The 16,924-nt window shown below is 44.0% G+C and overlaps 1 protein-coding gene across 1 annotated transcript in view; it reads right to left on the bottom strand.

The window, feature by feature from the left end:
- The window catches only part of si:ch211-278j3.3 (E3 ubiquitin-protein ligase RNF19A), a 29,690-nt gene extending 12,891 nt beyond the window's left edge, over positions 1 to 16,799 (bottom strand). Inside the window, exons 1-8 of the mRNA XM_048250550.1 lie at positions 16,663 to 16,799; positions 10,263 to 10,848; positions 7,420 to 7,482; positions 7,180 to 7,377; positions 5,560 to 5,843; positions 3,663 to 3,865; positions 3,288 to 3,435; positions 88 to 250 (exon numbers count right to left, since the gene is read on the bottom strand). Of these exons, the coding sequence (XP_048106507.1) occupies positions 88 to 250; positions 3,288 to 3,435; positions 3,663 to 3,865; positions 5,560 to 5,843; positions 7,180 to 7,377; positions 7,420 to 7,482; positions 10,263 to 10,418 (1,215 nt within the window). The 5' untranslated portion in view covers positions 10,419 to 10,848; positions 16,663 to 16,799. The remainder of the gene's footprint in view (positions 1 to 87; positions 251 to 3,287; positions 3,436 to 3,662; positions 3,866 to 5,559; positions 5,844 to 7,179; positions 7,378 to 7,419; positions 7,483 to 10,262; positions 10,849 to 16,662) is intronic.
- Between the last annotated feature and the right edge of the window lie 125 nt (positions 16,800 to 16,924).

The following is a 16,924-nucleotide window of genomic DNA, read 5'->3' as shown; positions in this document are numbered from 1 at the left end:
AGTTTTGGATAAGAGCGCCAGCCAAATGAACACGTAAGTAACAACAAGACAACAGATAAAAGGTGTGTGTATGCTGGCAGTGCCCACCCTTCGGCCCATGAAGATGGGGATGCCCACGATGATGACGGGGATGGCGATGCCGGCAATGAGCGAGATGACCACCGGCGCGCCCAGCAGCATGCCCACCTGCCACAGAACTTTCCGGGTCTGTGACCACGGCTTCTTTCCCCAGAACGTGCAGCCCGAGGGACTGGGGGAGCAAAAAGGAGGAGGAGGAGGAGGAGGTGGAGGGGGAGGAGGAGGAGGAGGAGGTGGAGGGGGAGGAGGGAACGGAAGAGAAAGGGAACGAAAAAAAAAGAAAAAGAAAAAAAGTAAACATATATGACAAATCACTCAGCAAACAACGGCCATAATCTCTGTGATGTAGTCATTGCAGGGCTCCCTTTAAAAAGAGATTTAGGACTGACCTGGTAAAATATATAAAATATAAAAAGGTAATAAAATGATAATGTACTGTATGTCAAACCTCTCCAACAAACAAATACCATCATCTGTGTAATGTAGCATGAGCCTTGCTGAAAAGGCATTAAGCATACTTACTAAAATATAATTTTTTACTATATTATCACCAAATTATATAAAAGAAAATATACAATCATAACAAAACACCACATATGTACATGTGAGTGTACTAAGAAAAGTCCAATAATTGAATAATGTACTATCAATTTGAAAAGTAATCCTGCAGCTTTGGTGCACTTTATGATGGCAAAGTGCACTTAAACATTTAGATTGCTTGCCTTCTCCACTTGCTAAGATTACTCTCAATGACATTACACACAGTTTCTGTGTGTGTAACCTTTGTATCTCAGGTCATTGACCCTGCAGTGCAGTCTCACACAAAACCTGACCTCTCTGTCACTCACACAAACGTACACGCGCGCACGCACACACACACACACACACACACAAACACACGCACGCACGCGCACGCGCACACACTGCAGGCATCACCCTCCCCTGGAGCATAGATTTCATGCTCCGCGTGAACACGTCGACGATAAAAAAAAGTTTGGCTCTGTGACCAATCGCTGCCACATCAATTGCTACCTCCCTGAGCATGATCTCATCCTTAGTTAGCCCCCAGTCCAACCCCCTTTATGAATTATGACCCTCTGCAGTTGCCGTCATTTTGACTTTGAAGTCTGAACCCACTGGCACAGTCAAACTCCAGGGGGTTTGAATGGGGGTGGGGGTGGAGGGGTTGGGTGGTGTTACTGTTCTGAGCACTGCGACAGAGATGACGTTAGGATAACAGGGAGGCTGCACTTAGAGGGAGGAGGAGGAAAAAAAACGGAGGAGAGACAGACTGTCCAGAGAGGGGTCGGACATCGACTCCAACAAGGACAGGACAGCGGCAACAGTCTGGGACAGTCTGAGTCACAACACCATGAAGAATATAAAACAAGCCAGAACCATAATCTGTGGCTTACGGCCTGACTACACCAAGCACACAACTGAAGCATTCCATTCACAATGCGTACAATGCGTACAGTATGCTGTAACTATTAGCTTACACTTTAATCAATGGAACTGACTACAGCAGACATTATAGCAGTGTGCAAATTCGCAAAAGAATTGGACCAGGCCTTCAAAACTATTTTTACAGTCCGCGGCCGCTTCGGTGTCCCCTGGCTGTTAGTCACAAAATCATGAAAAATATAAAACAAGAAAGAACCATAATCTGTGACTTAGACAGATGGTGCTCAATCACAAATATGTATTTATGTTAATGCCAATAATCACAAATACACAGGCACTCAAACGCAACCAGATGTTTCAGAACTAGACACATGTTCAAGGTCAGACAGTCTTTTAAAACAGCAGCTATGTATCAGTTCCAGAGCAAACTAGTATGATCTGTCTTGAAAAAGCATTTTCTCTCTCTCTCTCTCTCTCTCTCTCTCTCTCTCTCTCTCTCTCTCACACACACACACACAAACATTCACTCACACACACACACACACACACACACACAGGGCAGCACTTTCCATTGTGCAAAAAAAAGCATGTGAGCAAAAGATGTGTTCCTTAAACTCAGCTAATCTGCTCTTGGCAAATGAAAGGGGCTCGGATTGCCTGCGCATGGAAATATGAAGAGAGGTTTGGCTGATTAATCGATCAGAGTCTGCACTGGCCGCCATCCAGGACTGGAAAAATCGAAGATGACCTCAAATTTAAACACAGTAATAGTTCATCAGCCCAGAACAAAACTTCAGCTACGGTCTTTGACAATAGAATACTATTTGCTAACATCAACATTGTGTGTTGCCTGATCACGTGTCCTTGACTGTGTATGAAAACATACATCTTTGCTGAACCCACATACAGAGATCACACACACACACACACCACTGCAGAGCATCCAGTGGCACCTTTACACTCTATGGATGATAGATGTGTCTTTCTGATGTAAAAAACACCATGACTGACTGTCAAGTGACAGCAGGGGACAAAATGACATGCACTGATCCAGAGCTAAGATGATGGTATAAATATTAAAGACACTGTTTCTCTTCACTGCATCAGAATTATTCCACAAGGAAACTTGTCTGAGAAGTCTTTTGCCTGTGGAATATTACAGCTAGTTGCCAACATGGCGCAAAGCTAGAGAAAGAGTGCTCTAAAGGTGTGTGACATGACTATATAAATAACAAAGGTCTGTATCACACATAATTCTCTGTCTGTATCCATTTTTAATGTTGAGCATGAATGGGGCTTAACGGTGCAGTCATGGATTTTACGCGTTTTCAAGCCAACATTTTTTGTCGCATTCAGCAATCATCTCCTCACGACCGCTAGTTGCCCATTCCGTGAGTACACTGTAAAAAGGTCCTGGTCTCTCTAGGCAGTCCAGGCTCAGAAAACTGGAAACAAACAAAGTGGGGGCAGCCTGCCCCCCAAACAAAAACAAAACCCTGCGTGGAATTTCTCTGGGAATACTGAAGGTAGGGGTGAGCTACCTCTTTGGTGTGTTTCCTTTGGTCCTTGATTAACATATAATGTACGTTTTTTTGCACAAAAGCATCTGCTAATGAATGTAAACACAAACAAACGCGACTTCCTGAGAAATCCCTGACTGCACCTTTAAGACACGTGTACGCTTCATCATTGTGAGGTTGAACTAAGTAAGTCTTCTTAGTTCAAGTAGGTGCAGTAGGAGTGTGTAACTAACACAAATCTTCCTGTAGGTACAGCATGTGTGTCTGTTAGAGGCTCCAGCGCACCTGAGGTAGTGCACATCGGTGATCTCCTGCATACAGAGCCAGCAGAACTGACAGGCACACACAGTGCAGTTCATGCGGTTACAGCTGCCGTCGTTGGTCTTCATGATGTAGGCACCGCACCGAGGACAGGCCTTAATCTCCTCTGCATCTGGGGAAAAGAGAATCAGCTCGTTTAGAATCACAAGAGTTCCTTCTGCCCATCCTATATGCTAAAAACCAGACTCAATACATAAATGCAATGAATGACTTGACCGTCTTCTAACTCCACCACAACTCATTGTGTTTCATAGGGACTCTAGACTGCTACACAAATGGTAATGGGTACTGTTAAGTACATGCATACACACACACAGACACACACAGGGGGTGCCATACCGCCGCCTTGCTCCTCGTTGAAGACGTAGAGCGTGGAGGCCTCGGCGCCCGTGGTATAGCGGGCACGTTGGCGCCGGGCCTGGTCACAGGTCTGGTCAGGGTGCCACAGCTGGCGGCAGTGGTAGCAGAACTCCGTATCGCACCCCTCACGCCCACAACTCAGCTTGGGACATTCGGCACAACCGTAGGCAATCACTGCGTAGCTATACACAATACAAGCATACACATTAGATATAAATACACAAACATACAATATACAAATCGTACACATATAAACATACACACAAACTGCTACTAACATATAACCACACAACAGATAAACTTTTAGCCATATTTAATCAACCATATTAATCAATCAGTGCAAATTTCATTCTTAAAATTTGAAATCCGTTTTGACAATACAGCCAAACTGCATAACAACAAAACAAACTGCACAAAAACTTAATGACTCTATTGTAGTAACGGTGATCTTGCTCATAATCATTGTCCCAGAGAAACAAAATGGCGCATTGATCTCTTTGAGGCATTGCAGTCTACAAAAAAACTCACAAGCAGAAGGCTTTCCCCTTGATAACTAAACCCGAGTCTCCTACCACGTGACGTGAGACACCCGAGCCCCCGCTGTGTCGTCGGAGAACAGAGAACCCCCCCCCCCCCCTCCTTCCAAGCCACCACCCCATCTCCCCATTCCCATCTGAGGCCCCTCTCCGGTTACAGGGCTGGCAACCCAAAGCAGCGCTCTAGGCAGAGCACATGCATAATGCAACACAGTGGAGCACAGTGAGCTCTAGCACACACACTCGCACACGGCCCTAGTGTGAGAGAATAATGTGGCCTCCGCGTATCACACGTAGCGGAAAATTCGGTTCAAGTGGTACACTTTTCATCACATAGCCCTCTCTTAAGCCCCCATTTACTCAGAACCACTAAGTACAGCATAGCACACTAATCATCAGGTTAGTAGTGGCCTATTGGGTCAGTTACAGCATGTCAGTGTTTATATAATCCTTAGCTGAATGATGATACTTCTTCAAACCCCAAGCCTGTGTTTCTGTAATTACATTATTACACATAAGTACCAGTATGCTGTCATTGTTTGTAACTCACTATAATGTCCTTAACAATGTGTTTTCACCATTACAGGGACTTCTGAGCAATAAAGAGTGCCTATACTGTAAGTGTATCATGCTACAGCTCTCCAGTGAGACGCTAAGGTTTTACAACATTGTGATGGTCTTGGGGTTTTGTTTTAAATGGATGTTATGTGTTGGTGTTGAGTTGGATTTCAGCTGACTGTATTGTTTTGGTGTTTTCACTGCACAGTTAAGGGAGGCTGCTCTCATTTTCGTTCCCTCCAGAGTGCGTCGTGCTGAAGAACACCGCAGGGACCACACACATGAAAGTAATCTCTACAGGACGCCCTCACATGTGCTTGGCTGCCGATGCTGTTTTGGGATGCTGTTTGTGACTGTTGCCCCGTAATGGTGTTTATTAGTGGAATGATTACGCATGAAGAATTTCTTATTTTTCACACCATGCACACACGTGATGCATGCTCTTACTTAATCTCACTGGTACTTAATCATCTCAGGAGGACGATTTATCCTTAATGCAATGTTCTGTTGCTTGTAATCTACATCTATCTTGCTTGTTTAAGTCCTATTTTCTGTATCACCCAACATTGACAATAATAATAAATAATAATAATTATAATAAACAATAAATCCTTATAGGGATAAAGGGAATAGAAGAAGAAGAAGAAGAAGAAGAAGAAGAAGAAGAAGAAGAAGAAGAAGAAATAAGATGCTTTGGATGAAAGCACTGGGTGAATATAACACAAGTCAGTTGGCACATCCGCTTTCGTCACATTACATTTCCTTGACAACGGTCAGCTGACCTGCAGTCCGGCGCAGGGCACCAGCGCGTGTCCGGGTCCGCTGCCAAGAAGCGACGCAGCTGGTACTCCTCGAAGCGCTCGAGCAAAGAGCTGTCGTCCAGGATGGCGCGCACGTCAGGCAGTGCCAGGGCCTCGGGGCACTGCGGGCACGCGATGCCCACACGGCTCTCGGAGATCTCGATGCGCAGGTACTGGCGGAGGCAGTCGGCACAGGCGCGGTGCGGGCATGACGAGAGGCGGGGGAAGTGATCGCGCGGTTGGCTAAGCAGGCACAGAGGACACTCCTTCAGGTGTGGGGGGCACAAAACAATGTGTTCAGTTTCTAATCAACTCACTGATTCTTGACAGAAACAATTCAACTCACCTGCTCATGCTGAGAATGTGATTTATTATTTTATTATTATTTATGACTGATACAATATCAACTAACTACAAAGGAATTATAGCTTTGGTAACCCCTTTTTTGTCTCGGCTTGTCCCCTGCACTCCAAAATCTGGCGCTAGTTAGCCGATTCTACCAACAGCTTTTTCAATAGTGGTGCTTGCATCGGGACTAGCCATGCAAATAAATCACTGTTTTACACCCATTTACGAGGCTCAATGTATCTCCACACTTCATTGGTAGACTTCCGAGGGCCCTGACATTTAAAAACGAGACATTGAGAACTTTGAAAAAGCACTGGTAGTTTACTTACAAGGCGATTTATACAGACAGTATCTTCCACGAAAGTTTAATGCGTTTGCAGCCATCTTGAATTTAGTCACGATAAGTCAAGTTTAATGTAAGAATGAACAGGTATGATAAAGGGATCAGATTCCAAAAATAATTCAGTGGAAATGCATGGATTCCAGTTGCTGCTACTGGAAGAAACTGGAATCCATGCATTTCCACTGAATTATTTTTGGAATCTGAAGCCAGATTTTGGAGTGCAGGGGACAAGCCGAGATGGGCTATGAGACATACGTTCACACTCGGTATCATGTTTCAATACACTTTAGGTCAATATCACACCGGAATTCTCCTTTAACATGTAATGCATGTTGGCTTAGCAAATGCAGTGTTTCCCATTCATTGACTTATTTGTGGCGGCCCACCACAATATCAACATTGACCACCACACAATGATTTTCCATGTTGTACTATTTAAATTGGATTGAATTCTTTCATTGTAGAGCTATGTGCACCTTTGCACAGCCTCTCCTTGTCTCTCTGTCTCTCAACGAACCTACATGCCTGTTTAAAGAAAACATTAACAATCCTGTAAGGCATTGTAGACAACTGGCTAAATTGTGCTTAAATCTGGTTAGCAACAAAACCACGCTGCGCTGCGCTAATTTCTTAAAAACTGTTGCATTCAAGTTAATTCTGCAAACCTACCACCACAAATAGAATTCAATTCAGTGGGAAACACTGAAATGTAATATATTTGTAATACAAAATTATATTTACTGTATATATTTTTATTTTATATATATCATATATATACATAAATATATATTTACTTATGTAACCACAGAACTTCTACAGGCATTACAGTAAATCATGATACATACTAAGTCAATGAAATATCATGGTAACATTGAGTCGGTTGGTGGGTGTCTGGCAGCTCACAGGCCTACCTCCAGGTGCTCCATCTGCAGCTGGTCCTGGCTGGACAGCGAGAGTGTCAGCATCCCCGTGGAGCCAGAGCCACTGCCACAGTCGGCCGAAGCCCCAGACGCTGACGCCGCTGCCCCCGTCACGGCCACTGGGACAGTGAGGCCCTTGCCGTGGTCTCCCGGGCAGCACATCTCCATAGCGGCAGAGGCCACCGCCCCGCCCCTGCCTCCTCCTCCTCCTCCTCCTCCTCCTCCTCCTCCTCCCTCTCCACAACCATCCACACCACTGCCAGTCATCTCCCCCTGGCTCTCTGCTGCAGCGTTCTGGTCCCGAGAGAAAGACAGAGAGAAAGAGAGACAGAGAGAGAAGAAAGAGAGATATGTCAAGATGGATATTTTTATTTATTGTAGATTAAATAGATGCTTATGTTTATGGCAGACATCAAAATAATACAAGAAGAATAAAAGCAAGTCTGCATCACAATAACTACAAATCTAACAGCAAGAATAAAAACACATCATTCATTATTTTGATATAGGACCACATCGATTATCACACTTACACGGACTGCCTATACCCCAAATAGGCCCATTTTAAGGCTTACCCCAGCGTGACAGAGTGAAGGTTAATTTGTGATAGTCGTGTCGAGCTTTCCCCTCACTTCACTTAACTTTCCACTACGCTTAAACAATGCCACAATCACCACAGCGTGATCCCATAGAGGTTTCGACTTAACAACACGGCTCCCTATAACTCGGTCAGATTCCACACTAATTCTACTGCTTTTGGTGGACTCCTCGGTGGCAACCGACAATTTTCAGAACTATCTTTCTCACTCCCTCAACCACTGCTGTGTACCCAGAAGCCGTGTTGGGCCGACATAATTGCTGCTTTGCCAATGACAGAGACTTGCCAACGGGCTGTATACTAGGCAACACACAAACTCACTGTTTTCCACCTCAAAGCCCAAAGAATCAATTAGAGCAGGAAAATTATGACCCCGGCCAGTAACACAGATATCAAGATCCCACCTTTTCCACTGGGATACCAACAGTGTGCATGTGTGTGTGTGTGTGTGTGTGTGTGTCTGTGTGTGTGTGAGTATGTTTGTGTGTATGTGTACACATATATGTGTTGCTGTCCATATTTGTGTGTGTGTGTGTGTGTGTGTGTGTGTGTGTACATACTGTATGTGCATCACAGTGCATGTGTGTGTGTGTGTGTGTGCGTACATGTGTGTTACTGTCTGTGTGTGTGTGTGCTTGCATGTTTAATACTCTATGCTCAAGTGTTTATGAGCAGGGGGTGGAAGGGGGGGCTGCACCAAACCACTCTGTTTCTTGGCAACCGAAATGAGTAGATCCTTAAAATAAACATACTAATTAAATACAGACTCACAAAGGCTGAGGGGTGACAGTGGAGAGTGAAGACGTCCAATCTGTTCATGTCCCACTCAACGACCAACTGTTGCTATATTACCCACACTGCCTCTTGCTCCCTTGCTGGCAACTCAACTGCCAAATGTTAGTGTTGTTACTCAGCCCTGTCAAAAACCGCCCGTCTGTTCAGAGAGTGTACACATACGCATTGCATTTACTCACGTTTTTAAAATATTATTTATTGCCATTTCAATGTTACTACATCAGTCCTCATTATTTACTTTTAGAAACTGTATGACTAACGTCATACAGTTATTTACTACAGAAACTGTATGGCAAATGAAGTTAGTGCACTCTGGGCCAGATATACATACATTTGCGAACGTAGCGTTATCAGCGTCATGGACAAACCGCAGATTGCGAACGCTGTCAGACCAAAGTTTCCTTCGTATTTATCAAACTAGTGTAAACTGCGCCTTTCTCTGCCTTTCTCCACACATAAACGCAATTTACGAACGTCCACAACTGAATGGCAGAGCCTACAAGCGCAGTGGAATGAAGTTAACTGATGACAACATTAAAAAGAATCAAACATTTAGCGATCATGAAATTATACCATACATGATAAGATGTCAACAAGCAGGGAGATAATGAAGATCAGTAGTTTTACTCAAAGTACTGTAACGTCGGTGTCTTTTGGACTGAGTGCTAGCCTCCCAGAATGCAATGTGTGTGAATGCTGGTTTGTGTAATGTCGGTTTTAGTTAGTGTAATTGCGTTTTCCTTGTCATGTATGTGTTAGCTTGTGTAGTCTTTCTTTAGGTTTTACCTCATGTGTTTTACCCGGTGTATTGTATGTGACAACCCTGTTTGTGTATCGTGCTTGTTTTATTGACTTCCCTTGTGTTTTCTATGTAATGGTGTCTTGGTCTTGGTATGTGTGTGTTTTCCGCTTCCGAGAATAAACCTTTGACTGGACAACTGTGTGTGTCGCTATCAAATCGTTACAGTACTTATGCACGTAGGCTATGGAAAATTGGTCAAATCTAGCAAGTAGGAAAGTTTAAGTGAATGACGTGAAAGTGAAAGTAAGACATTCAAAAGGCCAACGAAAGTTAAGGTTGCTTTTGATAGTACAAATACTTACAAAACTGGTGCTCTAAATAGCGATTCTGTTATCTTTGAAAGGTTCTCTTATTGACGCATTGAACTGCAATTTGGATTAACACCTGCTTTTACAAGGCGGAAGTATTTAGGCACAGAATAGACGTGCGCTTTCAGGAGCAGTCTTTGTACATACCGCGGAATACATAATTAAGCACTCTTTACGCTTCCCCTCCCATCTTTTTACGCTAAACTCCCACTTTCCCCTGGATCCTCCCATGAATGCATATGCATGACACGAAAAACGCAATTAGCCATGTTCAGCTCCCGCAACAGGCAGTTTGCGCTTTTACATCATTGCGACCTGTTTGTACATACCTCGCAATGATTTTACATGCACGTTGCGAAACAAATACGCCTGAAGTGGGCGCAAACGTGTCAGTACATCTGGCCCTCTGTGTACATACTATAAGCATGTGGATTCGTTCTGTATTGAACTTATGACCTTGTGTTGCTGGCACCATACTCAGTGAGGATGCATACATAGAATACAAAAATACGAAGGATCTTAGAGAAATGTGAGCAGAAGTGAGTGTTGCTCAGGTAACCCCCAGGCTCACCTGCTCTGCTGGTTCCTGCTCATTGGGCGTTAGCGTGATAGCCACCTCCTGGCTCACTGCTCCTGAGGGCTTTTCGATCCTGGGGTCGGATTTGGGCTTGCGGCTGAAGAAGCTGAGGAAGCTGAGGGGCTGCGACTGCTGCTTAGGTCTCTTCATGGTCGCACGCCGCCAAACAGTCCAGCCAGCCAAACAGTCATGCAGTCAGCAGGTCAGGACAAGGCCTGTGGTGGTGTGTGTGTGTGTTTGTGTTTGTGTGTGTGTGTGTGTGTGTGTGTGTGTGTGTGTGTCTGTGTGTGTGTGTTTGATTTCAATGTATTTCGGCTCACGGCTTGCAGAGTAGGCAAGGAGAGACAGGCCTTGTGGTGGAGTAAGATGGGCGTCTGTGAGATAAGCGGTTCCAGTGAGAGGGCATGTTGGACAAGGATGCAAGCCAACAAAGAAATAAACAAAAAGCAAAAAAATAAATAAAAGATCCTCTCTCTTTCTCTCTGTGGTTTTTATCGCTGTCCGCTTCTCAGATGTCCAAGGTCGACAGAGCGCTGATCCTCATGACGAGCTCACTTCCTGTCCCCGAAGCCCCGTCACCCTGGTGATAAATCACACGTTGTAAAAAACGAGAAGAAGAGAATGAGAGCGAGAGAGAGAGAGAGAGAGAAAGAGAGACCAAATTTATAAGACAGTGAGAGTGAGACACATGAGACACTAATACCGGTTAAGTCAGCAATTTTCATTTATCTCAATAAAACATTCCTCCATTCAAGACAGATTTATTACGAGGCGATTTGATTTTGTCACATGTGGTTCTCTTTTCACCAACCCATACTGAGAAATCAACGCTTTTACCCAGTATAGGAAACTTACAATACTTACAGTAGAACTGCACCTATTCATTACTGAAAAACATCACCGAAATAACAGACGAATAGAAGAAAAACAGAGAAACCTCCAAATATCTCTCATTCCCACCTCTGAGAAATCATTCAATATATAATGAAATGTAATAGCAGCCTCAATACAAGACGCTGCTGAATTGCTTAACCATTTTAGCCCAAGAAAAAGTATGTGTGAACACTTCAGAATGACCTGATTTCCTGCATTAATTGGTCATAAAACGTCAAACACAATATGCTGATGCTAATAACAAAATAAATGATCATCTTTCATGTCTTTATTGAAAAGACCCATAAAACATGAATAGTGCTAGTGGAAAAAAGTTAGCGAACCCTTGGAATTAATTACTGGTCAAACGTCCCTGGCAGGAATAAGCACAAACAAGTGCTCCTGGTAAGTGTGAATCAGATCTGCACAACATTCAGAAAGTGTTTTAGTCCATTCTTCCTTCAGTTCAGCCATATTCTTAGGATATCTGGTGTGAGGTGTGAATGGCTTTGTTGAGTTAATCTCCATTGGGTCTATCAAGGTCTAGACTCTGGGCCACTCCAAAAGGTAATTTTTTAAAAGTAAATCTGTGTAGATTTCGTTCTATGTTTAGGGTACTTGTCCTGCTGCATTACCCAACGTTTACTGAGCTTTAGCTGCTAGAGAGCCTCCCTGCCATTATCCTGTTGGAATATTGATAAGAAATTCATTTTTCCCCTTGGTCATGGCACGTTGTCCAGTCCCTAAATCATGTACCGGTACTTCCCTACTGTAACTCAACTTCAACGTTGAGATGTTTTTATGGTGCCCTTTTGGGGCCATACAGTGCTGTGTGTTCTGTCCAAACAATTCAATCTGTTTCATCAGTGCACAAACCATTCCATGTCAAGGTGCTCTTTGGCAAATGTCCAGCACACAGTAATGTTTTTTAGAGAGCGATGCTTCCACTGCTATGGACACCCTCCCTGTTTTACCTATAGTAAACTCATGACCAGAGGCATTAGCCAGTTTCAATGACTCACAATAGCACTAAATCATCTCCTGGTACAACAATTTGTTGACCAGTAGGCTGATGAATAAGCCTGGAAGCCAGCCCGAATTTAACCCTAACCACAAAATTTGAGGTCGGGAAATTCCTCTAATTAGGCCTAGTTTTTGTTGAAGCCATTATACTTGGGGTTCATTTCAACAGTGCAATATTGTGCCTGTTATCAGCAAAAACAGATTCTGTTTGGTTGGTTATTGTAATTCAAAGGAAGATCGGACAGTATTTTAAGCAACATTTACATCTTAACGCAGGTAATTCCAAAGGGTTCACTTAGTTTTCCTTGCCACTGACGTGTGTGTGTGTGTGTGTGTGTAGCCTCATGATCGATGCTGCCATCTCTCTGTCCCCTATCGCTCGCCCCCAGGAGGCTAGCTTATCCCCCTCTGTACTTACAGTACGCATCCGGCGCGGATCTCACAGAGAGGAATTTCTTCCATTGTAAACTCAGAGCTTCCCGAGCAAATCAAGCACGGTGCCTACACTAATGCCGAGCTTATTTATAGCGCACATCGCCCACACACACATACACACACACACACACACACATATGTGTGACACATATGCTGAGACACACACAAAAGTGTACACATATACAATGTCAAACAAACATGTATAAACACACACTCTCTTTCTTTCACACACCCTCTTTCTCACACAACACAACATAACACACACACAGAGACACACAGAGAGAGAGAAGAGAGAGAGAGAGAGAGAGAGAGAGAGTCCCAGATTAAACCCAGTAACCAGAACAGAAAACAGAAGTGTGATAAGAATGTTAACATAATTGTCCTGAAATGTGTAGATTCTGAACAAAGTGGCTCACATCAACTGGCACAGTTGTTATACAAACTCCGAATTCCATTCCCATGTCAATCACATTTAGAGTTGATTAAACCAAATCAGTTCCTGAAGTGCTGTTATGTCTATATCTGGGGAACTTCAAAATAACACAAATCTCCAGATAGTTCATGTTTCATCCAGAGAAGCTAACACTAACACAGCATTTCTGCTAATAATGGGAGGCTGCTAGTGTGTGAATGGGGACATTCTGCAGCGCTAGAGCGGCACGGTCTGATAAGTAGAAAGAAAAACACCAAACACAGCCTACGGTCCCAACAACAACGTAGACACAACTCTGGCAGACCATCATACCCCGCCCCACTCTTTGCCTCATGGGTCTGAGCAATACCACAAAAAATAAAGAAAAGTGCAAAAACTAAGAGAGAGATCTAGAGGAAAATTAATTACAGATCCGCTCTGTCTCCTTCAAGTGGTGAGAGATCTGTCTTTCCCACAAATCTCCCAGCAAATGATTCACTGGCCCATGGACATCAAACCATCTGCCAATCAAACATATACATTCCATGCCTTGCTCTACCGCGAGATACAAAGCATGGTTCTACTAGAGGGGAATCTAGTCCAATCTGGTTTCTCCATTTAATGGGAAGGAGGGATGCAGACAGCGGAGTATGGTGGGGGATGGATGGAGGGAGAGGTCTGCTGTTGTTAACGTCCTCCTGATGCGAGGGCTGAGCTCTGGGGAGTCTTCTCTAGCCTTTGGGCAGCAGACTCTTCTAAGGGAGAGCCACTGCTTCAGGAAGCTCTCTAATGGCCTCTCATTACGGGATTGATTTGTGGAGGCACATACGAAAGTGTCTCTGTGTGTGTGTGTGTGTGTGTGTGTGTGTGTGTGTGTGTGTGTGTGTGTATGCGCGCATGTGTGTACGTGTGTATAAGAAAGTGTGTGGGTGGTTGTGTGTCGGTGGTGGTGTCTGTCTGCGTTTAATCTGAGGAGTCAATCAAGTGTGTTTGACCTTGCATGAAGTCTTTCTCCCCACTTTAGTCCTATGGCCACATTTTAGGTGACACACCATCATCTCCTTGAGGAACAAATAATCTATTTAAATGGTTTGACTAATTTCACATGAGAGACAGAGGGAGAAAATATTCTTGAAAAATAACCTCCGCAGTTTGTTTTATACCTCAGAAAACAGCTAACAATCTGAAAAAAGAGCTATAACCCCAGGGAACTTAATGTATCAGATATCTATTCTCACCCCTGCTAAATAACTTTATCAGAGCAGGGCAATGCCTCGACATAGTCATTCATGTTAAACTATGAAGAACACAGACAGAGTAGAAATTCCTCCATCAAAAATTTGAGTTTGCTTGCTAATATGAGAAAATCTATCATGTGTTTATCTTCAGCAAGGTAAACCAGTGCAGTAGTTATAGCACCTTGAAAGATCAGGGCCACTCCATAAAGTCCTCAACCTCTCTCCTCAACTTCCAGCTTCCATCTAATGGATAGCTGAGAGAAGTGTGTGAAATTAAGCCGACAGAGGACAGCAGGCTATTATGAACAGCTTCAGGTCACTCCCTCACTGAGCGTCACTGGATAGCATCACATTAAGATGAGGCAGATATCAAGGCGTGACTGCTGCATGAGGAGCCATTGGTTTTTATAGCACTGGAGAATGAGATCATCGCTAGATGGGGGTGGGGATGGGGATGGGGGGGTAGGAGGAGAGGGGGGGCAGGGGAGAAAGCCTGGTGAAGAATCAATGGCAACAAGACTCCTTTGGGATCATGGCTGCTCTGTAACTGGGATGGCTATTATTCCCTACAAACACTCTTTAGACTTTTTAGACAAACCTTCAGAGCAAGGGCAGCACCTCTGTGTTGACTGAATGGATGAATGAATGACTGAATGACTAAATGACTGACTGAATGAAAGAATGAAAGAAAGAATGAATGAATGAATGAATGAATGAATGAATGAATGAATGAATGAATGAATGTGACCAAGCAGAACAACTGGTTGCATAGCTGTGGGGATTAAGGAAATATGTTTGAGTCGGCTGTGCAACAGAGATCAGCTTCCACTGTCTTATGTTCAGCCATTGTACCAGTGCATTCAGGCCCCTCAGTTACATAATCAGCTTGGCTTCAGACAGTCTCTCATAGTTCCATCTCCTGCGATCGAGCGAACACAGTGCTGCTGCTTGGCCTTGGCCTGTCCTGCCAAAAAAGCACCAAAGCTTCTTATGAGAGCACACGGAGGTGGAGGTAGGAAGGACCTGTGATCATTCCATTTGAAGCAGAGCAGTTTCACACAACACAGCCATAGTAGTAACTGTTGCAGTTATTGTTGCTAAGTCAGGGCACTTCCCTCTGGTCATGTGACCTCTTTTAAAGAGCCCTCTGGATGCTGAGAGAGAGGTGATCCAAGTACACGTCCATATGGGGATTAGGGAGCAAATTTAGATAGTTGGTCCCACATGACTTTGCCTCAGTCAGTGCACAGAGCAGTACGGTCTTAAATCTGAGATAAGAGTGAGCATAGGCTACATTTCTTGACAGCATGTCAAGTACCTCACAGACATTCATTCAACATCACATAAACCATTGGTTTGGATTACAATACAACGGCATGGATCAGAGTCTATCCTGAAATAAGCATACTCTTATTCTTGTGTCAATAATGCCACGTTGCAAGAAGAAAACAAATTGGTAGCTTGCTGAAAATATGTAGGCACATTCAAGCGACCTTGTTAGTCGAATCTGAAACAAAACATGCTTGGCGTATCAGTACAGCTGTTGGTTTATGAGCTCTGAACTGATTGCTTTCTTATTATTCGGCCAACCACATTCTGCGATTACCTACTGTAGAAGCAGCTTGCAGCCTGCTACAATAGTTGAACATGCCTACCACTCTGTCCTTCACTTCCAGGCTGTTTGGAGTGCGCGAACATATTCTTGCCAAAATACGCATACGACAAGACCCGCAATAGATCGGTTTCTGCAAAGTCCTGCTTAAAAACTACTGAAAAGCTGTTGCTATGCAATCAAAGGAAATTACATGGTCCGTTTTCAGCCCGGCGGCATGTATCTGTGAGGGAGGAGACAAGCAGACCCCATTAAATAACTCCATCCGGACAGGAGAGCGCCAATGCGGGTTTTGATAGCATATTCGAAACATATGATTGACACACCTAAGTGTCCCCTATACACCCAGGATCTGTTTTAATAATACAAAAAAACGCTTACTTGTATCCACCTGCAGTTTTATGGTGCAGCCAAACGGGTCAGCGGATTTGCAAGAATTCGCCTGAAAGCATGTCCACTTTGGAGACAGCAATGAGGCGCTGGGCGATATCCTTACCAGACTCGAACGCGTAGAAATGAGAGCGTACTTGGGCTTATACCAATACATATTTAGGCTACTTTGAAAAACACCCTACCAGTGCACACCGATTTAAATAATTAATCATATGGTCTGGCCAGGGCATCATACACTGCAGGGAGTGGCAAGTTTATCATGTATTCCATCACTCCTCTGTATAAATCTATAACTGTAAAGATTTTCGGCATATTTTATACAATAACGGAAATGCCAAATCGTTTAAGGTAGCCTAAAACATATAAAGCATGAGGGTATAAAGGCTATGAGGGAAAACGACACCTTACCTTCTGTCAGCGCTCTTTCACACTGCCACCGCCACCGATTGGCTCCTCCCATTGAACAGCCGAGAACGGTAGGTTTTACCGAACCCTCCCACTGCTGCATATTGTCCGTCACCCCTCAGTCAGCTGCATGTTTCGCTGGATCCCACGGTCCGACCAACGCTACATGACGTTGACAAGGAGATCCCCGTTAACCTCAGAGATTCCCTCCCCCTTCTGTGCGCTAAGATGAAGCAGGCATTAAAAGAACCGTCTAGTAGAACAA

Source organism: Alosa alosa, chromosome 8 (genome assembly GCF_017589495.1).
Source record: "Alosa alosa isolate M-15738 ecotype Scorff River chromosome 8, AALO_Geno_1.1, whole genome shotgun sequence".
Taxonomy (NCBI): Eukaryota; Metazoa; Chordata; class Actinopteri; order Clupeiformes; family Clupeidae; genus Alosa; species Alosa alosa.
The sequence above is the reverse complement of the archived record's forward strand: the minus strand, read 5'-3'. Positions and strand labels throughout refer to the sequence as shown.